This window comes from Camelus bactrianus, chromosome 22 (genome assembly GCF_048773025.1).
Source record: "Camelus bactrianus isolate YW-2024 breed Bactrian camel chromosome 22, ASM4877302v1, whole genome shotgun sequence".
NCBI classification, from domain to species: Eukaryota; Metazoa; Chordata; class Mammalia; order Artiodactyla; family Camelidae; genus Camelus; species Camelus bactrianus.
This window is the reverse complement of record NC_133560.1, coordinates 10,534,974-10,550,371: the sequence shown is the minus strand read 5'-3', so window position 1 is coordinate 10,550,371 and position 15,398 is coordinate 10,534,974. Positions and strand designations below refer to the sequence as shown.

At 49.4% G+C, this 15,398-nt stretch overlaps 1 protein-coding gene, 1 long non-coding RNA gene and 1 other non-coding gene across 4 annotated transcripts; 1 reads left to right on the top strand and 2 right to left on the bottom strand.

Moving 5' to 3' along the window:
• Positions 1–1,038: 1,038 nt before the first annotated feature.
• Positions 1,039–4,035, bottom strand: DUSP1 (dual specificity phosphatase 1). The gene is made up of 4 exons (XM_010972263.3): positions 3,528–4,035; positions 3,106–3,251; positions 2,521–2,740; positions 1,039–2,101 (listed from the first exon to the last, which is right to left on the bottom strand). Exons 1-4 carry the CDS (start codon positions 3,892–3,894, stop codon positions 1,731–1,733), a joined length of 1,104 nt encoding a protein of 367 aa, XP_010970565.3. The 5' UTR covers positions 3,895–4,035; the 3' UTR covers positions 1,039–1,730.
• Positions 4,036–7,609: 3,574 nt separating this feature from the next.
• On the top strand, positions 7,610–15,019 carry LOC123613427 (uncharacterized). 2 transcript variants are annotated; one of them, XR_012501572.1, is made up of 3 exons: positions 7,610–7,729; positions 9,078–9,146; positions 13,437–15,019. It is a non-coding gene; the product is annotated as an uncharacterized LOC123613427 (long non-coding RNA). The 2 variants fall into 2 exon arrangements; XR_006720792.2 differs by lacking the exon at positions 7,610–7,729 and adding an exon at positions 8,379–8,481.
• TRNAD-AUC (transfer RNA aspartic acid (anticodon AUC)) lies at positions 11,855–11,927 on the bottom strand. The gene has a single exon. It is a non-coding gene; the product is annotated as a tRNA-Asp (tRNA).
• Positions 15,020–15,398: the final 379 nt, after the last annotated feature.

Genomic DNA, 15,398 nt, shown 5'->3' with positions numbered 1-15,398 from the left:
CCCACAGCACTTTGTCCAGAAGCAAGCAAGGGAGTGCAAGAGCTAAGGGGCCAGCAGCCCAGGAACTTCACTGTTATTTAATTCAACAGTAAAGGTTGGATTACAGGTTGGTAGTCAGTTACACCTTCTGTTCTGACCTGTTTGGCAAGACAGAGTAAAAATTCAGAATACTGCCCTAGAGCAAGTCAGATTTAATTGCCTACCTTCTTCAAAAAAAAAAATGAAATCAGGGCTGCAAGGGACCTGAAGGAAGCAGCCACCAAAAATGCTGTGCACATATGCAGAGATGCCCAAGGGAAGGTGCTCCAAAACAGTAGTAATGGTCAGGCTGGGGGCGGGGATTAAGTGATTTGTCTACTTTGTACTTGCTTATGGTGCTTAGTATTTCTTTTCACAAAAATAGAGGTCTTTCAAAGACCAAAAAAAAAAAAAAAAAAAAGAGCACGTGAGAAGCAAGTGATAAAGCACAAAGCCCATGGTATTAGGAGACCAAACAGATGTAGGACCCAGTTTCCCCACTGCTGCCGCTTAGCTATGCTGGTCGCAGCATCTTCACTTGCAGATCTCGCTGAGCTGTCCTGAGGGCAGGTAGCACACTCAGCCTTGCACATAGTAGAGACACATTTGTGGCAAATGTGTTGGGAAACCATCACCCTCATCACTCTAGCACACCTCAGAGAGGGAAGGCTTTACATTATCCTGGGGAAGACAGCAAATGAAAAAGGCAATGAAGCAAATGGGCATTTCTTCCTAGCTTTGGCTCTGCAGACACTCGAGCTCACTGGTTGACATGTTGGGAGATACACCTGGATCCAACAGTAAGATTTCAGCTCCAGCACTTGGGTTTTTTTGGTTTTGTTTTGTTTTATGATAGATCACACTTCTCTACCTTCCTTACAACCCAGCCATCTTGGGGGACCGAGGGGCCACCAAGGAGTATGGGATCAGATGCCAATACATTCTGGACACCCTTGTCCTCCCCTGTTTCAGTGATGGGTGAGGGATCAGTGGGACTGCCCAAGAAATAAAGCATTGAGATTTCAATAGAAAGACCATAATTTATTCTGTTGTATAAAAAAGTCATCCTTATGTAAGTAACAAAATGTCTTCTTAGAAGAAGAAATATATTATTTGAGGTCATAAATAATCAGCAAACATACAACTGTTGGCAACTTAAAAAACAAAACAAAACCCAACACTGGTGTTCTCCATCAGTGCTGAAAACAAACCTGCTTCGGATATATGTACAGGATATTACAGTACTCAAAAAACACAAAAATTGAGGTATTTGGTTCTTCTGGGAGTAGACACTGACGTTTGTGAAGGCAGACGACCTACACAAAAATAAATAAAATAACGTATATTCTCATATGTATATGCATCGTCAGGAATGGTAATACTGGTAGGCATGTCAAGCATGGAAAGTTCCTTCAAAAAACAGGGACAGGCAAAAGGAAACCGGCTCTCACACGGAGTCCTCTCTCTCCTGCCCCTTTTTCTCAGAGGGACTTGATGTACCCACTGTATGTTGGTCCCGGATGTGCTGAGTTCAGCAAATGTCTTGGCGCTAAGTCATCACTACGACTGCTCAGGAACCCAGTGGAAACTCGGGTGAAATTAAATAAATAAGGGCCAGTCCTCGCGAGCCCCCTTCCCTGGAGTTATTGCATTTTTTCCTTTCAAGGAGCCTGGAGTCCCGGCGGGTTGTGAAGATCACCTCCCGTGGCCTTTCAGCAGCTGGGAGAGGTCGTGATGGGGCTCTGAAGGTAGCTCAGCGCACTGTTCGTGGGGTGGACGGGGATGGAGACGGGGAAGTTGAAGACAGTGGTGGTGGAGGCGCCGCGGTCGAGCACAGCCATGGCGGGGCTCCCGGCCTCTGCCGAGCAGTGTGGGGCCAGGACCTGGGACTCAAACTGCAGCAGCTGGCCCATGAAGCTGAAGTTGGGGGAGATGATGCTTCTCCTCTGCTTCACAAACTCAAAGGCCTCGTCCAGCTTGACTCGGTTAGTCCTCATGAGGTACGCAAGGCAGATGGTGGCTGATCGGGAAATGCCTGCCTGGCAGTGGACAAACACCCTTCCACCGGCATTCTTGATGGAGTCTGGGAAACAAAGGGCAGCTAGTTACTCGAGAGTCCAGGAGAATGACCCCAACCCGAGGCACAGGGTGTCTAAGAAATGCCATGTGTGTCCTGTCCAGAGATGGTCAATGTCACCTCATGCCATCACATAGATACTGTGGAGGCAACGTGGCCACCATGCAAAGAACAGCTGGGGATTTAAACCCGGATCAGGCATCCCCACTAAGATCAATGTTGGACAAATCAATGCAACATTCTGAGATGTGGCTTGCTAGTATGTAAAGCGGGACATCAAATCTATACTGATGCTACCCACACCAGGCTGATATTACTGTCTACAGGAAAGCTGTAAAAGAATGTCACTCAAGTCACAAGACTTTAGGCTCAGTGGCTAAAACAGAGGGAGTGAGGCAGGAGTCCCAGGCATCCATTCCATTTACCTATGAAGTCGATGGCCTCGTTGAACCAGGAGCTGATGTCCGCTTTGTGGTTGTCCTCCACAGGGATGCTCTTGTACTGGTAGTGACCCTCAAAATGGTTGGGACAGTTGGCCGAGACGTTGATCAAGGCAGTGATGCCCAAGGCATCCAGCATGTCCTTGCGGGAAGCATGATAGGCACTGCCCAGGTACAGGAAGGGCAGGATCTCCACTGGGCCACCCTGAAATCCAGAAATAGCCAACACTTGTCAAGCTTTGTTCAGTGTCAATGCTGGTGCCCACACCCACAAAGACACCCTGCCGGAAAAGTCAGTTTCAATATTGGGTGAACTTTTCAGCACTGTTGTTGGAGTATAAATAAATTAGGGGATTAAACCCATTTGCCCATTAAACCCATTAACAAGTTCATTTCTACAGTGCCAACAGTTAGAGGTTCAGCTCCATGGTATGGCTTAACCACGGGATAAATATCCCTGTGTCCCCTGTTATAAATAAAGCTGCAAGTCACTTTCTCCATCCTCACTAGCGCTGCTCTTCCACTTTTGCCAGCTTTTCCTTCTCCCCTCTGGCGGGGCCCCCTACTAACCTGATCGTAGAGTGGGGTGCTGCAGGAACTGCACCCCGATTCAGCGCTGTCAGGGACACTGGTACTCAAGGGAAGGCTGAGCCCCATGGGGGTCGACTGTTTGCTGCACAGCTCCGGGCAGGAAGCCGAAAAAGCTTCATATCCTCCTGGGAATACAAAGAGACATTTTTTTTCCATTAGTACCGCCGAGACAGGGCACCTTGATGCAACTCCCCCATCCACCACTTCTGGAAGTTTACCCCGGAGAGGCCCAGGCCAGTCTTTGTTCCGACAGCCAAACAAAGCCAACAAGTCCCCACAATGCGACTTAGGCGCCCAAGCGCTCCAGGTGGGGCAGCTCCGCCAGGAGCTGGGAAACTGGGGTCCCGGGGCAAGGCGGTAGGGGGCGTGCGGCCCGCCGCTGGGCATCCCCGAGGGCGTACCTTTGAGCAAGAAGACTTGCGCGCCGCGCGCCTCGCGGCAGAGCGCGCCGGCGGCCAGGGCCAGGGTGCCGTCGCGCTTGGCGCCGTCCAGAGCGGCGCTGCGCTCGTCCAGCAGCACCACGGCGTGGTAGGCGCCCGCCAGCAGGCGGCCGCGCAGCTCCGCGTTGGGCACGATGTGCTCCAGACCCATGGCGCCCTTGGCCCGGCGCCGCACGATGGTGCTGAAGCGCACGTTGACGGAACCGGCGATGTGGCCGGCGTTGAAAGCGAAGAAGGAACGACAGTCCAGTAGCAGGCACTGCGCCGCGCGCTCCCTCAGCAGCGTCCGCAGGCCTCCGGCGTCCAGGGAGCCCACTTCCATGACCATGGCCGGTCCCAGCGCCCCCAGCGTGCAAGTCCTGCTGTGTTCTTTGTCCTCGGAAGTCAAGGGCAGAGAGACGGCTTTCGAGGAAAAGCCTGACCCTGGTTTTCTTTGCGCCAAACCCCGAACTGCCTTTGGACTGAGCGAGGGGTCTTCGTGCTGGACTCTCGACCACCTCGGCTTCCTTGCTGTTCCCCCAACTGTCCCTCCGGCCCCAATCGCAACTACAGCCCCAGCGTCCTTCGCAGCGAGCCTGGCCCCAGGGAGCGCGTTTATATGTAGCTTCTCGGAAGGCGGGGCGGGGCGGGGCGCGCGCTCGCGCGCGTTGGGGGAAGGGGGTTTGTTTGTTTGAATGACGGTCACGTGACCGGTGTGGTGACGTCACCCGCCCTGCCCGGCTTGGCGCCGGCGGAGCTAGGGGAGAAGACGTCATCGGCCTCCGAGTGGGGTCCGCCGGCTGAGCTCTGGCTCGGGCCCCGGCCCCCGCCCGGCCGTCCGGCCTGCGCCTGACGCGTCCCCGGGGACCTGGCCTGCGCCACTCTCCGGATCCAGCTGGGAGGAGAAGGGGAAGGCGCGCTGCCAGTCGAGGGCCGACCCGGGTGCGAGCGGCTGGGAAAGCGGGCCGCATGCCACCGGCCTCCACCTCCCCTCCCCTCCCCCTCCCCTCCCCTCCCCCTCCACCGTGCCCCAGCCCCGCGCCCCCTCCGCCTCCGATCCGAGCGGAAAGGGGTTTCCTGCGTTTTTGCAAACTCTTGGGCCCCAGCTCTCATTTCCTTGTCCCCGAAGAGAGGAGGCGAGGAACCAGGTTCCCAAGGATAAGCGATTTACTTGCCCAGCATTGCACTGCTGGGGTTGGGAAGAGAGAGGGGCCTGAAATGAAGGGTAGAGAAAAATTAACGAGTTTACCCACCCAAGAAAAGCCGGAGCGAGTTGGGGTGGAGGTGTTCAGGGAAATATCTTCCTGTTACCCAGACTTCCTCTCTTGTTACTTGAAAATAAAATGTATATTTAACAAGTAAGATGCCTTCCAATCAAACCCCTAGCGGAAAAATGCCATTCCTTGTCATGTGGTCCCTAGACGACTGTGAGCCGAGGAAGGCAGGTCAGGGGGCTGAAATCAGTATTGAGGGGGTGGCAAGGTGCGGTTGTGGATTGTGGGGTTCGGCGTTTAGGGAGGCAACCCCCAGCGCGGCTCGACAGCGCCTCCCAGGGGCCGCCAGACATGTTTCTGATCCTTTTCACTTAAGACCCATCGCGCTGCTCCATCTCTGTTTCACAAATATGTACTGATTGAGCTCCTATTATGCTCTGGACGGGGGCTCCAACTGGGAAGAGGAGCCGAATTCAGCTCCCACGCCCTGGTTCTCGCCGTCTGTATGGGCTGAACTCGAAATCCAGCCCTACGGCGCTTTAAGAGGATTTCGAGGACCTTGACAAAGGGTTGGGAAGACCCCCAGGAGGTCACCCTCGTCCCGAGCCCTAGTGACGCCCCCTCCCCTTCTCTCCCCCTACTCCCCCCGCTCCCCCACCCCCCGCCCTACCGGGCGGCGGTGACTGCGGCACAGACGCGCTAGGTACACAAACATAAACATTGCGCCACCGGGCTAGGGTGCCGAGTCAGGAACATTCTGTGGTTTCTTCCCCTCTCCTTGGGAGGGAGGGTGGAGGGGGGATTTCACTGCCACCCTGCGTCGTTGATCTGTGGATTGTATCATCAGAGGCAACTTCTGCATTTGACTCTCTTAGCTTCTGTGTTCGCATATGCTCAAACTTTGTCTAAATTCTAGATAGAGTTGAGTGTTTTTTTTAAAAGGGTGTTTTCTGCCTTCAGATGAACACTGACTGAGGACAGCAAGGAGATCCTTAGATAATGACAACACCCTCCCTGTATCTTTTTTAAAAAAGAAAAAAATTATTTGTACTACTTATTCAGCTGGGGAACTCAACATATTTTACGCATTGAATCATAAAATGTTACAGCTGCTGACTTTTCACAGCATACCAACTTGATCTGCCCTGATTTTTTTTTTAACCAAGAGCATTCATTATACCTCCCCCTACCCACATTTTTTAAACAAATTATTACAGTGGTAGTGACACAGTCTGGCCCTGGAGTCAGGTATCTGCTGAGCTCTGTGGGTTTTTCTTTATCTCTTTCTGGAAAGAGCATAGCTCGAACCTCATGCTGTCATTTTGCTGCTGGGGGATCATAGGTGAATCTCTCCCTCTACTGAGCCTCTAAGCCTGCACCTATACGATGCGTTTCCAGCCGCCTACTTTGCGGATGGTTTGAGATCCAGGTTAGAGATGATGGGTGTAAGGGACCACCCACCCCTTCCCGTTATGATTCACTAAGTCTCTTGGTTTTCCCCTTCCCAGCATGCAGCCCTTATATCATCATGCCACTGTGTGTTTCAGGAGCTGGCACCGGAACCTGGGGAGAAGGTCACCTCAAGATGCTAGTAGGTGTGGATGCTAGTAGGTGTGGTTCGTACAGAGGTCCAGCCCAGGGTGAAGTCCCTCCTTGAGACCAGTCGACACACATTGGCTCAGGTTAGAGGCTCTGGTGGTCAAATTGTAGCCACGCAGGCCTCTCATCCAGGGAGCAGAGATGCTACTTCTGGTTGGAGATGGAGCCAAAGAGAGGCTCAGCATAATCTGGTCTGTGGTGACTGCAGAAGAAGCAAGGGGCTGGAATTGTGGGCCTGTCGGACAGAGGGGCACCAAAGAGCATCGTTCAATGGATGTGGACTCAGGGGAGAGAACCTGGCCTTTCCTCATCCTGATTTTAGATGTGCTTAGGCGCAAACCTGGAGGCAGTGTGGGGCAGTGAGAAGGCCTAGGCTGGACTCCTCATCCTTAGTGTATGGCCTTGAGTAATCACTTCCCCTCCTGAGCCCCCACTCCCTCCTACTTGTGATGGCGATAAAAACAAGTACTTCTAGAGGCAGTGGGGAGACTCAGTGTAGCCAGAGTTGGTATCACCCTACCGTCCCTGTCTGAATCCTGCCCTCGAAGTCGACTTTGGACCTGTCCTGGGGTCACAGGAGAAAGAGTGGCGCTCCCACAAATGACAGTCAAAGTGGCCCCAGCTCACTGTCTGCTCTGTGACCCTGGGCAAGTGGCTTAACATTTCTGAGCCTTGGTTTCCTCCTTTGTTAACTGGGACTCATCGCCATCGAGGACTAAGTAAGACCAGGAGTGAGGAAGCACCTGGTGTGGTTCACGTCTGGAAGGGGTGCTCTCAGGAGGGGGAGCTGGCTCCCACCACTCGTGTACTCTTCCAGAAGCCACAGCCCTTTTCCCATGCCCCTGCGCTGTATGATGGCTGGTACCCTTCCTAACGCTCCCTTTCCCACCACCATTGGGCCCCGCCTTCACTGCTCTCAGGGACTCTCCTGTTGTGTTCTAGGCAAACTCCTGGGCGTGTTTCTTATCCTTTCCCACCCTCGCACCTGTGTCCCACTACTCCCCCTCTCCCTGCCAAGATGCTTTCCCCCTCCAAGTCCCAGCCAAAATGCCATCTCCATGAAACCTCTTTGGTTGCTCCAGCTTCTGCCCCTGAGCCCTGTAGGACTTTGTCCGAACTTTCCGATTGTGTAAACATCTCTTGGATCCTTATCTTACCCTCCCTGAGTTTTCCTAGGGCAGGGAGTGTTGTTTTTCTCATCTTTGACCTCTCCACCCTACTTATTTTAGAGGCCACGGCCGGCACATAGTAGGCCCACAATTTGTGGCCTGATGGACGAACTTTTTAAAGGTGCTGTTGAAAAGTGTAAGAAGAGACTGGGACAGAAATGGTCATTTATGAAACCTCTCCCCTGTGCCGGCTGCATTACAGGTATCAGCTCACGAACGAATCAATGATCCTGTGAGGTGGTTGTTATCCCCATTTGACAGGCAAGGAGATGGCTCAGAGAGGGGACTGTGCTCAAAGTGACACGGCTGGTGATCACCAGATGCAGATCCAAACCCATGCCTGTCTAATGGAGACACAGAGCGGAGCAGGGCCCAGGCATCCCACCGTAGGAGCCCCAGTCTGTTAAGGCCTCCACGCCTGCCGCAGGTCCATTCCAGGCAGCTCTACGGGAGTGTCTGACTCCCAGCTCACCTGGAGCTCCGCTCACCAGGCAGAGTGGTCCCTGGCGTCAGCCCTAGAGAGCCTGGGCCTCCTAGAACCCCCAGCTCAGGCCCTGATGTCCCTGCTTCCTCTCTGAAGTCACTCAGGGCTTGGGATTTGGGGCAGCGAGCCTCAGCAGCCACTTGGCCCATCTTAAGGGGTTGGCAAGGGGCTGACTTCACCCTCCACACCCAGACAGTTAGGACGGAACCAACTGCTATTATTACACAATCCTTGCAAACAGAGCTCCATGTTCAGGACTGGGGGTTCGGGGGGGGCTGTGGAGCTGCGTCACCTCAGCCAGCCCCCTCATTTGAGAAACAAGGACCCAGAGAGGTTGGGCAATGTATCCAAAGTCACACAGTGTCCAGAACATTCTAAATCCAGTCAGCATTGTGGGAGCTGTGTGTGCAGACTCGCAAGTGTTTATCTCTGTAGGCTGGGGTTACTTTCATTTTCTTCTTTGTAACTCGGTATGATTGAATTTTTCAGCACAGATGTGGAACTTTTGTAATCAGGGGGAAAGCTAAATATATTAAAAGGCAACCATATTTGGGATAAACCATATTTATTGTATTTAGGGGAACTTGATAAAAGCAAATGACGGAGCTAAGAATGTCTGGGTCAGAATCCCAGCTTGACCACTCACCAGCTGTATGTCCTTGGACAAGTTACTTTACCTCTCTGAGACTCAGTTTCCTCGTGTAGAAAATGAGAATACTAGGATCTATCTTGTAGGGCTGATGTGAAGGTCATAGAGACAGAGGTCAGCAAACTACAGCCCATGAGCCAAATCTAGCCAACTCCCTCTCTTTTTACAACTCACAAGCTAAGAATGGTTTTTATATTTTAAGTGGTTGGGGGAAAATTCAAAAGAAGAATATTACTGTGACATGTGAAAATTCTATGAAATCCAGATTTCAGTGTTCATAAACAAAGTTTTATTAAGACTCAACCATACCCATTGGTACTAATCTCTGTGGCTGATTTCACATTACAATGGGAGGTAAGTAGCTCTGACCCTGTCTGGCTCACAAAGCCTAAAATATTTACCTCTGTCCCTTTACAGGAAATGTTTTGCCAACCCCTGATACAAGATCATGGATGAAAAGCACTTTAAAACAGTACCTGCCACAGGGTAAGTGTTTAGTGAACTTTGTTATTATTAACAGATGGATATTTATAAAATCTTCTTTCCCTAGGATGTGTTTAAAAGCAGTCATTGCTTTTATAATATATTCCATTGAGCCTAAGGCATATTTTTCATATTTTAACATTCCTCAAATTGGAATGTGACTTACAATCAGAGGCATAGCCGAGTTAATTAACATAGTTAATTGCCAGCATTTTCTCTTTCTTAACGGTGCATAAATTAATGAGGGGGGGGTCTCAGAATTGCTGACATCTTAGATCTAGTAGAATCTTAGATCTTAGTAGATCTTAGATCTAGTAGAATACAGTAAAGTAGAAAGGTTTAAGATGGACAGAGATTAGAACACTGCGGTCATTCAGTCAACACACATTCTGGCAGGGGAACAGTCTTGTTCAACCCAGGTGCTAAATGCCATGGTAGAAATTGGAAAGGTCAGAAAAGGGCCCCTCACACAACTGAGAGAAAGTGATGAGGGAAAGATGCCCAGAGGAGGGGATGTTTACCTGGACACAAAAACTGATGTAGAAGAGAAACGTCTGGATGAAATACCTCTGAGAGGTGGGCCTCAATTTTCTACCACTTTGCCCCTGAGAGCCTCAGTTTTCTGCCTTATAGAAAGGGGACAGTGAGAACCCCAAGAGACCAACTCTCCAGATTCGCTGTGGGACCGGATCAAGTTTCTCCCACTAACTTGGGAGCAAGGACACAGTTTCTTGCCATTCTTGGTCCCCAGCACACCCTCAAAGCAGGTTTTGTTGGATAAACACGTGGAGATGAGCCCAGGAGCCCAGGAGCCCAGGAGAGGGACCAGGAAGAAGCAGGGCCTCCATGACTCACCCAGGCCTATCCCTGAACCAAGGGCACAGCGGCCAACATGGCCCCGAGCCCCGCCTTAGCCGCCAGGGAACTGACGCCGCAGTGAGAAGTGACAACTTTCTGTTATTAGTTAATTTTTTTTAGATGGAGGATGAATTGAGACATAATTTCCTTTTCATAATTAGAAAACATTAATTAATGTTGGAGGGAGCAAATGAGGTCATAGTTTGTCTATTCCAAACTCTCCCCTGAAGGAAGACAAAGGAAGAGTTACCAGTGGTGTGATCAGAATCATAGCTGACGACTCAGGAATTGTGCATACCGATTTGCCTCTGGGGGTAACTTATTTGGGAGCAATTTTTCTTAATAACAATTGCCAGTCTTTCCTGACCACTTGCTAGGAGACTGGCCCTTTGCCAAGTGCTTTATATATATATATTTCCACCTAGATCATGACACTAACTCTGTGAGGCAGAGACCACTACCACCCCAACATGAAGTGAGGAGGGAACCAAGGCCCAGAGATGTTAACTAACTTGTCCAAAGGCACACAGCAAGTGAGCGGCTGGGGGCCTGGCACTCCCTCTGTCTGTTTTCTAAGCCCTTTGTCCTTATCTCTCCGCAGCACACGGCAGGCGTGTCGTTAGGGTGGCGTGTTGCATCATGTCACTGTCCATGTGTTGGGATGCTGACTTTTAGGGGGCTGCTTTTAGATTTCAAAGGAAAGGGGAAAGGAAATAGGCCCCAAACTCGGGCTTTCTGCCTGGCCCTCCCTGACTCACTGAGCCACATTGCACAAATGACTCATTCACTGGCCGCGACCTCAGTGGGTTTGGCCACCCATTGAGAGTGAAGTCACACCTCCGGCTTTCCAATGCATTCATTGGTTCACTCATCCAACTTCAGGCAGGCAAGAAACCGGCCTGATTGGGCTCGCCTGGGGTCAGGGACAGAGAAGCACACAAATGCTTCTCGATGTCCTGAAGCTGAGGCCAGGCAGCTTACTTCCAGCCTAAGAGATCCTCCGCGGGTCCTGCAGTAGATTGCTAGGGCTGGCAAAACAAAGTACAGTGAGCTGAGTGACTTAAAACAACAGAAACCGATTGTCCCACAGTTCTGAAAGCCAGAAGCCCAAGCCTGAGGTATTGGCCAGGTCAGTTCCTTCCGAGGCCATGAGGGAGCACGTCCCAGGCCTCTCCCGTAGCTCCTGGTGTTCGGCTTGTGTAAGCATCACGCCAATCTCTGCCTTCATCTTCACCAGTCACGTTGGGTTAGGTCCCACCCTAATGACCTCATTTTAACTTGATGACCTGTGTAAAGGCCCTATTTCCAAAAAAGGTCACATTCTGAGGTACTTGGGGATTAGGACTTAAGCTTATCTTTTGAGGGGAACATAACTCAACCCATAACAGAGCCTGTGCCCCAAAGATAGCCCCCCGATGATAACGTGTTCAACACCATAAAGATGTCCATTTGGCCCAGGTGAATATATCCATTTAGCGTCATCCTCATGAAAATGCTGAGGGCTTTTTTTTTTTTTTATTGCCTGGAGTTAAACAAGGTATTCTAAAGTTGATATGAAATAATAACCAAGAAAGGCCAGGGAAAACTAAAAAAGGAGACTAATGGGGTGGAGATAAGCCCCACCAGATATGAAAACATGTCATAAAGCCCCAGCAAAATGGTGTAGTTAGAAACAAGAATAGCCAGACAGTGGGACAGAACAGAAAACCCAGAAATGTGCCCATAATACATGGAAATTTGATGTATGACAGAAGTGACATCTCAAACACTGGGACGTGACAGACTTTAAAAATTTTGTCTGTCTTACCTTTCTGAGGGGGGAGATAACTAGGTTTATTTATTCATTTATTTAATGGAAGTGCTGGGGATTGAACCCAAGACCTTGTGCATGATAAGCACATGCTCTTCCACTGAGCTATACTCTCCCCCTGTGATGGAATTTTTAATTAGTGATCTTGGGACAATAGGACAGCCATTTGGAAAAAAGATAAAAGTGGACTCATGCCTCACACCAAACACTTGAATAAATATGAAATGGACCAGAGATTTCGATTTTTAAAATGAAATCTTCCAACTTGGAGAAGAAAACAGGAGGGGATTCATTTATAACCCAGGAGTAAGGAAAGCCTTTCAATGTGGGACTAAAAATCTAGAAACAATAAAATAAAACTTGATAAATTCAACTATATAAAAATTAAAGCTGAATTAAAAAGAAAACTCTATGGCAAACTAACAAAAAACTCCACAAGCAAAGTTTAAAAACACACACACACACAAATGGGAGACAAAGAATATGAAAACAAATATATACGTATGTATATGCATGGCTGGGACATTGTGCTGTGCACCAGAGATGGTCACGTTGTAACTGACTGTACTTCAATTAAAAAATAAATAAATAACATTTTAAAAATGGGAGACAATATCTGTAACATAGAGACAAAGGCTAATTTCACCAATATTTAAGGAGTACTTAAAAATAGAGATGAAAAAACCAGAAGTATGATTTTAAAATGGGCAAAAACTACAAGCAGACGGTTCACAGAGCTGTAGGAAGCCCCTGAGCAAGAGAAGGTGCTCGTTCATAATCATCGTTAAGAGACGAGAAAATCCTAACTACTCTGAGAGACTCGCATCCTTCTGGTTGGCAAAAATCCAAAAATTTGGTGGTTCCCGCCTCTGCTGAGAAGAGAAATTTGAATATGGATTGGATGTTAGATGATATTGTGGAAGTGGTGATTTTGGTGGTTGCTTAAGAGAGCGTCTTGTTCTTGAGAGATAAGTGCTGAAGTATTTGGCGGTAAAAGTTCATGAGGTTAGCATCTTGCTCTAAATATTCAGAAGAAAATACACACACTAGTAAATAAATTAAACATGGCACAACCTGAGCAATCGCTGAGTCTATGTAGTGGGTGTAAGGGTGTTCATGGGTGGCATTCTTCTTTCAACCTTTCTGTATGCCTGAAATTTTTCATGTGAGATGTGGGGTCTAGTCATGTGGCCTCAAGGTGAACTGGGGGTGAAGCGGCAGCCGTTAGCGAGAGCAGCTGGCTCAGCTGAGACAATAATAATTGTGAACATGATCCAGCGCTTACCGTGAGCACCGGGCATGACTTCAACAGCCAACTCATTAGGCTTTACAGTCCCCATTTACAGATAGGTAAACTGAGGCCCTGGTAATCTGCCAAATCCACGGAGATTTGTACCCTCCCAGCTCAGCCCATTGATTTTAGCCTGAGCCAGTCCCTGAGAGAGTCGCTAATAGGATTTGCAGAAACAGCCTTAAGGTGAACTGTTATTAAATCGGACTAAGTTATTTTACTTAATGAACCACTATCCAAAGGACTAGCAGGGATCTTTGTAATGCATCTTATAAGTACCGGCTATTTATAAGGGCCAATGGTCTGTTCTCTAATTTAGACTCAATAATTTCAGATACCACTTAAGGACAGAGAACGAGGAGACTATAATAAAGCAATGGTTCATTCAGTCTGCTGCTTCACCTCGCAACCCCTCAGTGGAAAGTTATGGTATTCCTTAAATCAAGCTGTGCTGATAAAAGAGAACTTAACAACTGAAGCAAAATTGAATCACTTTCAAGGTGTATTTAACAGTGTAGAGTGCTTGCATCAATTTAAAAATTAAAATGGTTCATGATTTAAAGAAAAATGGTGTAGCCCTGCCCCAGTGCCTGAGTTCAAATCCCAGCTCTGCCAGTAACCTCAAAGGGCTCTGCTGGGGCAAGTCGCATGTCCTCTCTTTACGCCAGGTTCCTCACCTCCAAAAATGGGATGACTAGCGTCCTCCTCCAAAGTTTTCGGGAGGATTAAGTGACCTGGATGCACAATCTGGAGAGACGTGCGTGGTTCCAGGCGCTCCGCATCTGTGTTCCCCATCCGTGCTCTGGCTGAGCCGCCCTGGGAGCCCACGCAAATGGCTTCGGTGACTTGAAATCACTCCTTTTTATGGAACGTGCGCTCTGTGCCAGGCCTGTGCAGGACACTGGGGACAAGGAGCTGAGTGACATACCGTCCCAGCCTGGGAGAGAGGAACACATAAATCATCTGGCCACTCCAGAAGACAAGAACAAGAGCAGAGGGTGACACCCGGCACAGCTGTGGAGCACCAGAGGGGAGTGTGGAGAAAGGACAGTACTTTTTAAAGGATAATAACTTCTTGGGGTGCACAGCAATGGGAATGTACTTAATGCTACTGAACTCTACACTTACAAATGGTTAAGATGATAAATTTTTTACTATGTGTATTTGACTACAGTAAAAAAAAAAAATTATTTATTTTTTTGAACCTGGCTCAAGTTCACTCTGCTGCAAAGACACAGAGCAGGACTAGGACCCAGGATTGCCTGGTTACCCAGTGGGGGGCTCCTTCCACTGCAGCCCCCACCCTCTGGGATGTCCCTATCCCCACCTCAATCCTAGTGCTGGGACAAGCTCCTGATAAGGGGTTCCAGGGGGAAAGAGATCCTGTTCCTTAACCCCATGCAAATAGGGGATGTATTTTCCCGGTTGCAGGGGGCAGGGTGGAATTTCCAAAGGCAGGATCCTCTCTGGTGGGTCAGCAGCTAGAGGAGTCGTCCCCATCTCCTGAACACCAGCATCTCCTATCTCGGTGAAATCAAGTGCAAACAAGCTTCAGGTAGACCCCCAAGGGCCTTGTCTTGGTGTGGCTGGGGTGGTCAGGCAGGCATGGGTATATATAAGCCTCCCTGGGTACCCCCATCCCCTGCTTCCTGAATGTCTTCCCATCTTTGTAGAGAGGCCCTCCCCTCCCATCCAAGAAGGGTGGGGCAGGGGTCTGAGTACCCCAGAGAATGCCCCTTCTGCACCCTCCTTCAGCTGACACTGGCTAAGTGGCCGCTCAGGCCCTCCTTCCAGGCACATTATTCGTTCCTGGAACTCTCAGGACCATCTTGAGAGGAGAGAGGTATAAAGTCTGAGGTGGTCATTGCTTTGGAGAAATAAAGAGCAAGAAAAGGATTAGGAGTGTGGGGCAGGGGTTGAGGGCTGTAAGTGGGGGTGTTCCAAGAACCCTCAACAAAAAGTTGACATTTGAGTAAAGACCTAGGGAGGTGAGGGAGCAAGCCATGGAGTATGTGGGGGGGGGGGGAGAACAACCCAGGCAGACACCCCCAAACAGGAACAAGCCTCACAGGAACAAGCAACAGGCAAGAGGCATCCATATTGGAAACGAAGAAGTACACTGACTCATTCTCAGACGACATGATCCCATATGTAAAAAATCCTAAGGAATGTAAAAGACATGCTCTGAGCAAGTACAAGGTAATAGGACACAAGACCATATACAGAAGTCAATTTTATTTTTGTATAGTAAGCAATGAACAAGCCAAATATGAAATTAAAAATACAATTGCATTCA